The following is a 9,160-nucleotide window of genomic DNA, read 5'->3' as shown; positions in this document are numbered from 1 at the left end:
ATTTATATTAATTAATAAATAATATTTTTTAAGTAATTAATATTTATTAATATTAGTAGTATTTAAATTCTATTAGCATTTATTTATAATTAGTTTATATTAATGAGAGTTATTATTAGAAAAAATGACAATAAACTACCAAAAGACTACTTCAAATAACGTTTCAATAAGGCGTAGGTATATCCAAGAACAAACAATTTTGATAGGAAAGATCCCTTTAATGACTTTTCTGGGAGTTTTTATAGTAAATGGAATATATAGAATTGTGATCAATCAAATATTGCGAAGTCCCGGTATTTATTACCAGTCAGAATTGAATGATAACGGAATTTCGATCTATGCTGGTACTATAATATCAGATTGGGGAGGAAGATTAGAATTAGAGATTGATAGAAAAGCAAGGATATGGGTTCTTGTGAGTAAGCAACAAAAACTATCTATTTTAGTTCTATTATCAGCTATGAGTTTGAATATAAAGCTTATATGCATCCAAACGTATATCAAAAAAATAAGTTAATTTATAAGCTAGTTTATTTTTACCAAACAATGTCTAAATCTTAAATTTTAATTCATTAAATTTAAAAGTTATAAATAATATATTATATTCTTTATTTTTTAAATGATTTTCCTTTTGTTATTGGAGATTTTATAAATTGTTTCCACTTCTCATGTCTTGTATGTTACTATTTAAATAATTATTTGTCATTAATGCTAACTTTGGAATTTAAAAGAAAAAGATGACTTGACTACGACCTTTTATTATTTTGTAAAATATTAAATAAATATGTCATTATCGTTATTTGTTGATACACTATTAATTAATGTTGAGGTTGTGGTTGTGGTTGATAACAATCAGTCACACCGCCATTTACTATCTAATTAAAAATAGTATCAAATAAAAATTGAATCATGATAATTAGGATATCAAGAAATTATGTATCGATTAATTATAATTAATATATAAAATATTATATTATATATTAACCAAATGTAATGTGTACCATCTTTTTTCAATTATATATACATCAAAACTTGTCATTTTAAGTTTGGAGGTGACATATATCATTTTTAAGACTTTTTAATTGTGGAATAAAACTTGTAAATATTAAAATACTCAAACAAAAAAATGGTATTACAAAAACTTAAAAGATGTTTTATAAGTAATTAATTTAATAAATAAATACATTGATACCATGGTATTACAAGTTTGTTTGTTTATGGTATTACTTATGGTCTGTTTACCAAATTCTTATATGGTAAGTACTTACTAGCAAGAAATATCATCTTCACTAACCTTATTGTGTATCATTCTCGGTTATCAAAATGAATTGTTAGTAAGTGTTTTCATCCTGATAAACGTTTACCGAGTAAGAGTTTTTTTTTTCTTTAACCTACCAGGTAAGACTCTTGATCCTATGTATAAACCAATGTCATGTATTAATCAAGTCTTACTCGTTAAGTGAGAGAAAAGACTATTGGTCCTTGCTATTCTTTTTACCGGTTAAGATTTTCAATCATTGCTATACTAAATCTATAAGATAAGTAATACCCCGAATCCCGATATGTGTTTAGTAATACTTTGTACGGTCAAAATGAGAGAATATTTTACATATATTTAGATGGACTCTAGTTTGTTACCAAAACGACTTTTGCAAATTTGTTTTATCAAAAAAGTTAAGCAAAACGAAATTAATGAATATTTAAATAGTATTATAATATTTTTATATTTCCCCCAACTACCATCAGTTTTGGGCCATTTAAACTTCCGGCCCAAACTTTGAAGCCCATATTATTAGGGTTACTTTTGGCGAATAGTGGCATGACAAATGCATGCATATAGAGGTAGAATTATACATGTATCATGCCTTTAATGTTTGAAAATTGTTTAATAGTCATATCCAATGTTTAAATTCATAAATTATTCATATTTAATTCATTGCTTCAAATTGAAATTGTACATGTGACCTTGTGTTTATATATGAAAATCATGTAAATAATACAAATTTATGAGAATTAATTACAATTATTCAACATCTTTTTCATTTTAATGCATTTTCGTTTTGTTTATTAAACAATTTTAAAGTCCAAAGCAACTGATTATCTCAATAAATTTCAATCCAACTTAAAGCAATGGTATAAGTTATTGATAGCTCACAACTTGAGATTTATAAACAGAGCTCACAAATCTCATTTTCCATCCATATGAGCATGGACGGACCTATGTATGTGGTATAGGTCGCACGTGCCACCGTATTATTTCTACGCCGAAGGGTAAAAAAATTAGGTTTCGTGAACGGTGCAACCGTATTAATTTGTTGTGTATTTTGAAACTACAATGAGAACAAGTTTTATTTGGTAAAGTTGGTTTGCAAGGCTTTTATTCCACCACACACCCAAGTCCAAATCATGTTAGTGTCATTTTCTTAGTCAAACGGTGCCACCGTTTGATTTTTTTTTATATATTTGTTTCTTATAGTCAAACGGTGTCATCGTTTGAAAAAAAAATTCTTATATTTTTTTTCTTATGATCAAATGGTGCCACTGTTTAAAAAAAATTATGGATCCATCCCTGCATATGAGACGAGTTGTTATAGTTTCACATGTTTTATTAATTGCTATTTTGTATGCTTTATATATGAAACATACAAGACTATTTCACATATGAAAAACAACGTTTTATATATATGAAACACACCCAAATTCATGCATAATAACAAAACAAGTGAACCAAAATGAATCATGTATTAAAATGAAACAAATTGATTGGTTAGAATTGGCCTTCACAGGTTTGTATCATTTCGCACGATATTCGTTTGATTCTCCTCTCCCGCTCCCGCCCTTCCCCTTCTCTCTACATGAGAACTTCAAATTTATTTAGAACTCAAGAACCTACTATTTATAATGAATAACCGTGAATAATGAAAATTATTCATGATGAATGTTGGGATAAATATTTATGACAAAAATTATTCATAATGAAAATACACAATATCAATGATAAAAATACATTAAGTTATAAATAACGAAAACACATCATATTTTTAAGATATTCATGATGAATAATTGGTTCTTTGAGTCCAGTAATTTATTTGTACAAATCGTACAAACCTCATTCAACTAATCATAATTTTTCGTTTTTTTTATAATTATGAGATGTTGATTAATCATTTTTATCGTGGAGAGTATTAATCATGGATATTATCATCTTCATTATATTAATTTTAAAGAAATACATGAAACAATTTCATTAAAATTTCACAAGTATTATTTGAAACAATTTCATAACCATATATGAAACAATTTCATCTRGAAAAGTATTATATGAAACAATTTCATAATATTAAACAATTTCATGAAACAAAATCAGTAAATTAAACAATAAAATTGACGGATAAAGATAGTTTACACGGTTTGTACAAATATGAGTGGTTTGCATTTGATTTCTCCTATGTATGTATGTATGCATGCATATTATACTATAGAGTGGTTCAAATAAAAAGGTTGAAATGTAATAATGGATCTCAACCATAAGATGATTTGATCCAGTGATATGATTAAATCATTTTTAAAACGAAAACTGGGCTGATCTATTCTATACCGAAGTATCTAAAGCAAAATTGTACACTCGTCGGATCTTTGTCGAATATAGGAGCATCCAATGGAACCAACTTAAAAGATTATCCCTACATTTTTAAATCGAAAATATACCAAATATGATTCTAATCGGAGGCAAACTACCAAAAAAAATGAGCATTTTATTCTTTTCAATTTGACATCTATATTACATACCTTTTTATCTGGGTTTTTTTTAATACTTTTACGTTCTTAACCTTTTTATCATTCTTATTTGAACCCTATGCTAATACTATCTATATATAACATTTACTTTTTTATGATCATGTCTTAAATAAATCACACATAAAATGCATTAATTAGACATTTGTTATATAGATAGTATATGTTTTGTTTGAGTTAGACATTCATTAATGGCGGGCCTTTGATAGAAAGACATAATCATACACCTTACAAACAACTTTTATGTCCATAGGGACGTTATTGAAGCCACTAAGCAGGCAAACAATTAAACAACATTTAACATCATTTTGTTTTGTTTAATACCCACAAAATAATCGATAAATTACATCAAAATAAAACGTAAAAACCATTTATTTTCTATACGATCAACTCAACACAAGCACGTGATAACGACTTCGACTGGACGCACTTCGTGTCATGAATATGTATCAATTTATTTTTGGCGTGACACCTTATTGTTACTAGAACGATATCATAAAATGGCTTTATGGATGCAACAACGACACAGTTAGGTGTTGTAAAGAGGTGAATAACTTATTCAGATATATCTAGACGATCTCTTACAAAATATAAAGATTCGATATATTTTTAAAGACTTTATATGAATATATTAATAAACATAGTATTTCTTTCAATATTTTATTAATTACTTGTTTAAAAGTCAACTTTTACCAGATGCAGCCGAACCATTCAAGCATTGAAAATTATGCAGCCAACAAGAAAATATCCCTTTCGATTCCACCTTTGAACCAAAGTTAAATAACGACTGGTAAGTTATAACAAGATGGTCAATCTTGGGGTACATGTGACAACATTGAACATTTAATACATAAAGAGAAGAATGAAAGCTACCTAATTAATGGTTAATTAAAGAGATTTGATGATGACATAACCATTAATTAACTAATCAATAGAATTTAGTAGTTAATGTGAAAACAGGCTGCAATAATCGTTGGAATTTGACTCTTAATTAATTAATATTGAACCATATATATATAGTAGTGTAGTAATTAAGAAATTGATATAACCTTGGTGCTCAAAAGCCTATATTCAATATGAATGTGTGTGTTATAAATAAATACCAATTGATACAAGTCCATGGTTACAAACTAAATTTGTTATTATTTTACAAAAATCAAAACTATTATTTTTTATAAGGATCGTGTAAATGCTACGAGTGGGATGTATAGTATGTTTCGTCGTCTGTTTTATTTGAAAATTATTATAGGTGGTTAGTAATTTTTCACAAAACATCTATGGTTGACACTGTTTTATTTGTATTATGAGTAACGGTTATTTCAGAATCACCAGTTTATGTGAATTATTTCCCTAAAATTTATATATGATTGTACTAATAGATGATTTTACAAAAAAAAAATAATACATTTCCTGGTATGCGATTATCGTGCCATGAGATATAAGAAATTTGTAAAAATATTGCAAATATAATATGAAATGCAAGAAAAATGTCTATTACACCTAAATAATTAGATAAATCTTTATATTCATTACACTTTATTTAATATTATAAAATATACTAGTGATTTGTTTTAATTATTATATCATATAATGTTAAAATTGATTACTTTTTTTATATATATTTTTGATCATTTTATATTCATCATGTGATTATCTTATCAACTGGCTTTTCAACTAACAATTAGCTTTTCAGCTAAATTTTCAGATTTCCTCATTTTGAAAAAAGTTTTGAAAATATTGTTAAGAGCAAGAAAACTTCAAAACCCTAATTTTCTTCATTTTGTTTGGAGACCCTTTAAGTTATTAGGACAAACTTACACTATTTAACAAGCATTATAGAGAATCTAAATAATATAATAAGATATATAGGAAATAAATCCTCTTATTAGTTTTTTATGGTAGTTTTGAAAAATGTTATATAAAAAGGTTAATATGATATTTTTCATGTCAATAAAAAGCTAATGAGATGATATTGTTCATGTGTCCTGTTGAAAATTTCAATTATTTGTTAGGTTGTTTAACTTCGTAAAACAACAACTTATTGCAACATCATTTTATATGACTCAAAATTGTTGGTTAGTAAACCATATTAAATACTTGATCAGATCGTTCAAGGACAATTAGACATTTAGATGATCATTTGCAGGCTTGGGACATATCCATGCCAGACATGACCTATTATTCTTATCCAACGGTCTAATATAACAAACTCAAGCTCTTTTTTACATGCATGAAAACTTGCCCATACCCGCTCTATAAACAAATCGGGCTTGCCCATAGACTAACAAAACCTAATTTTATTTTATTTTTAAGAAAATAACACTTATATAAAACCACAAGTTATGTAACAATTTTTCTATCTTAAAGTTAGATCTAAATACATAACAATGTACCTAATTTAGAAAAAAAATTATTTTACAAAATATGGATTATAGAAAAAGTAAATGATCAAATGGGATAATAATAAATTGATCAATTTAGGTAATTATGTTTTTGCTTTTTAGATTTAAAAAAAAAATGTTATCATCATGAGTCATAATTCTGCTGGAATTGATATGTATAAAGAATGTTTAATTTTATTAGTAAATTTAATTATAAAAGTTAATTATATAAAAATATTAACTGGCCGGGCGTGGCTGCCTAAAATAATTTTTGCATCGCTTATATCCATCAATTAATTTTAACAAGTCAGTCTAAGCTCACCAATTTCTTCAAGAATAATAGTCCAAATCCTTTTTATTAACGGGCAAAACAAGACTGGCCTTCTGCTAACCGTTGTACTAAACGTCTAGAAACCTTATTTTATTGTAATGAGATATTGGATTGTGTGCATAACACTAAATGTTACAATTTAACGCGGATTGCTAGAGCAGTTACAATATATTTGGAATTATCTAAATCGTTTAAATACAATTCTTGTTATCTAGTGTTATAAAAAAATTATATATAAAAAATTATTTATTTGAGTAGATTACCAAAAAAAAATTGTCCATCTGTTACGAAGAAACTCTGGTTTTCATCCCTCGACTTAAATAATTACAATAGTAATTTAGTCGTTTGCACTGCATTACAAACATCATCTCTACTCCTGACTATCGTTATCAGCAACTGTTAAACACAATAGCATTTTCAAAGTTTGAGAATGTATATTATTGAGGGGTGGGTGAGAGGGTTTAATTAGGATTTAGTTTTCTTAAATGTCTTTAAGTACATGTATATAGTTTTAAAGTCTTAATGATACACCGGTTTTTTAAATAAAAGACGAGATAAGAAAACAACAGTGTCTCTCATATTAACGACACCTTTTAACAGACGTTAGGACAAGGGATCAAAACAGTAATTAACCATCAAATCAAAGTTCCACTAAATCACATGGATGCTTTTGTATCATACTCTTATTTATTTAATATATTGGGAGGTTTCTAGATATACACAAGGGCCACATCTATCTCAACTTGAATTCTTTTCCTAGATGCAGACCTATATATATATATATATATATATATATATATATATATATAATGACTAGTCTTGTCTTGTTTCTTCAAAATAATGTCTATATATACACAAGATTCTCTATCTTTAACAAAACTTGCTTTGAATTCTTTGCTTCTTAGATCAATGGCTAGGGTTTACCCTCAAACATCTTCCTCTTCTCCTTCTCCTTACATAAGCTTAAAGCCTGAATCTTTCACAATCTGGATGAAATCTTTGGTTTTCAACACTCATGGATGCACCGTCTACGATTCAAAAGGCGATATCGTTTATAGAGTCGATAACTACGACAATAAATGTGGCCAAGAGGTTTACTTGATGGATATTCGAGGCAAAGTTCTCTTTTCCATACAACAAAAGGTACAAATTCATACATATATACCGATCGTCTTAATTTTTATATCATAAGACAATATTTGTAATGGTTGCTTTTTGGTTGCAGACTAAGTTTCGATTATTTGGATGTTGTGATGGATACAAATGGGATGATTGCAGTTCGGAAAAAGAACTGTGGTTTCGTGTAAGGAAGCATCGAAGCGTTTGTGTGAATTCATGTGATCATAAAGCAAGAGGGTGTGCATACAGGATTGTTAGAATGGATGGGAAATCGGAGTTCAAGATTGTAGATGAAGATCAAGAAGGTGCAGTGATCGCGGAAATTAAACAAAAGCAAACGACAACGGGGATTAACTTTGGAAACGATGTATTCACATTAACGGTGCAACCGAACATCGACCATTCGTTAATCATGGCAATCGTCATGGTGTATGGCTTGATAAATAATCAGATTTGAATAAACACAAAAAAGATTTCGTTCAAAACCAGATATAGAGGGTAGTATGTAGGACATGAGTGCACAAATGTACATAATCAAAGAAATTTTCTCTAATTTTTGGTTATTTCGTATTAAATTCAATTAATTATTTAAATTGTATTATTAAACCACAAGGATTGTGCCTAATTGGTTTGAACTTGACCCCAAAGGTCAAAGGTACCAGAATGTCACATGTTCAAATCCAAGAAGGAATAAAAATCCTCTTGTGGCCACGGAGATTCAAATGCAGTGATTTCAGGCTATCTGCAAAGCAGGTGATCGTCCTGAAATTAGTCGGGTCGCATAGCAGGTTAGATATCCAGTTTAATAAAAAAAGTTATGGGATAAACTAATTAGGGTTTGAGAATTTAAGCTAGAATTCTTCATACAATTTGGAAACTTCTAACCAGTATACTTTTTTGTTGAGTAATTAATTAATAATTAATGTGAGTTTAAATAATCTTTAAAGTAAAAGTTAATACAAATTTTTGGTCTTGTATGATGAATTTAGTTGTGAAGACGTTGGTACTTACTACTTTTGTAATAAAAGAATAATTAAATTAAGTTTAAAATGAACAAAATAATGTTAATTTATTTAAAAAAGGAAATTAATTATATAAGTGAGAGTGGAGAGACACAGCAGTGAAATCAGGAGTGGCCTACCTGCTACACCGAAAGTGAGACCAGCTTCACGATCCAGTGAGTGGATGGCATCATCACCTCATGTCCCATAGATTTCAATATCATTCATAGTCACTTAGCTTAGTTTTATTATTAATTACAATTACTAACAACATGTGAATATGGGTATTATATTATGTTTTATCTTAATTTAATATCATATCTATATTATATTATAAAGTATTTGAAAAAAATTCTTAAAAATTATTTTTTATGCATAAAGTACTGTATATTGATGCATATTACTTAAAATTTAAGATTACAAGTAAATTATGCATAAGTACAACTTATTAAAACTTCATGTTTGAATTCGTGTAACTAACTGCGGATAAACATAATCAAATAGATGATAAACATCTCATTTTAAAATATAAA

At 27.8% G+C, this 9,160-nt stretch overlaps 1 protein-coding gene across 1 annotated transcript; it reads left to right on the top strand.

Annotated features, from left to right (window-relative positions):
* The first annotated feature begins 7,390 nt into the window (after positions 1 to 7,390).
* LOC112522102 (protein LURP-one-related 11) lies at positions 7,391 to 8,176 on the top strand. The gene is made up of 2 exons (XM_025131182.1): positions 7,391 to 7,650; positions 7,733 to 8,176. The coding sequence occupies exons 1-2, from the start codon at positions 7,417 to 7,419 to the stop codon at positions 8,081 to 8,083; spliced, it is 585 nt and encodes a 194-aa protein (XP_024986950.1). The 5' UTR covers positions 7,391 to 7,416; the 3' UTR covers positions 8,084 to 8,176.
* Positions 8,177 to 9,160: the final 984 nt, after the last annotated feature.

Source organism: Cynara cardunculus (genome assembly GCF_001531365.2).
Source record: "Cynara cardunculus var. scolymus isolate 2C chromosome LG 11, CcrdV1, whole genome shotgun sequence".
In the NCBI taxonomy this organism is placed as follows: Eukaryota; Viridiplantae; Streptophyta; class Magnoliopsida; order Asterales; family Asteraceae; genus Cynara; species Cynara cardunculus.
This window is presented reverse-complemented; position numbering and strand designations above follow the sequence as displayed.

What these genes read in the sequence shown, in the direction of transcription:
- LOC112522102 (XM_025131182.1), top strand. Translation starts at nt 7,417, where the DNA reads ATGGCTAGGGTTTACCCTCAAACATCTTCCTCTTCTCCTTCTCCTTAC. An exon ending in TCTTTTCCATACAACAAAAG is followed by an intron (nt 7,651 to 7,732) that starts GTACAAATTCAT and finishes TTTTGGTTGCAG; the next exon opens with ACTAAGTTTCGATTATTTGG.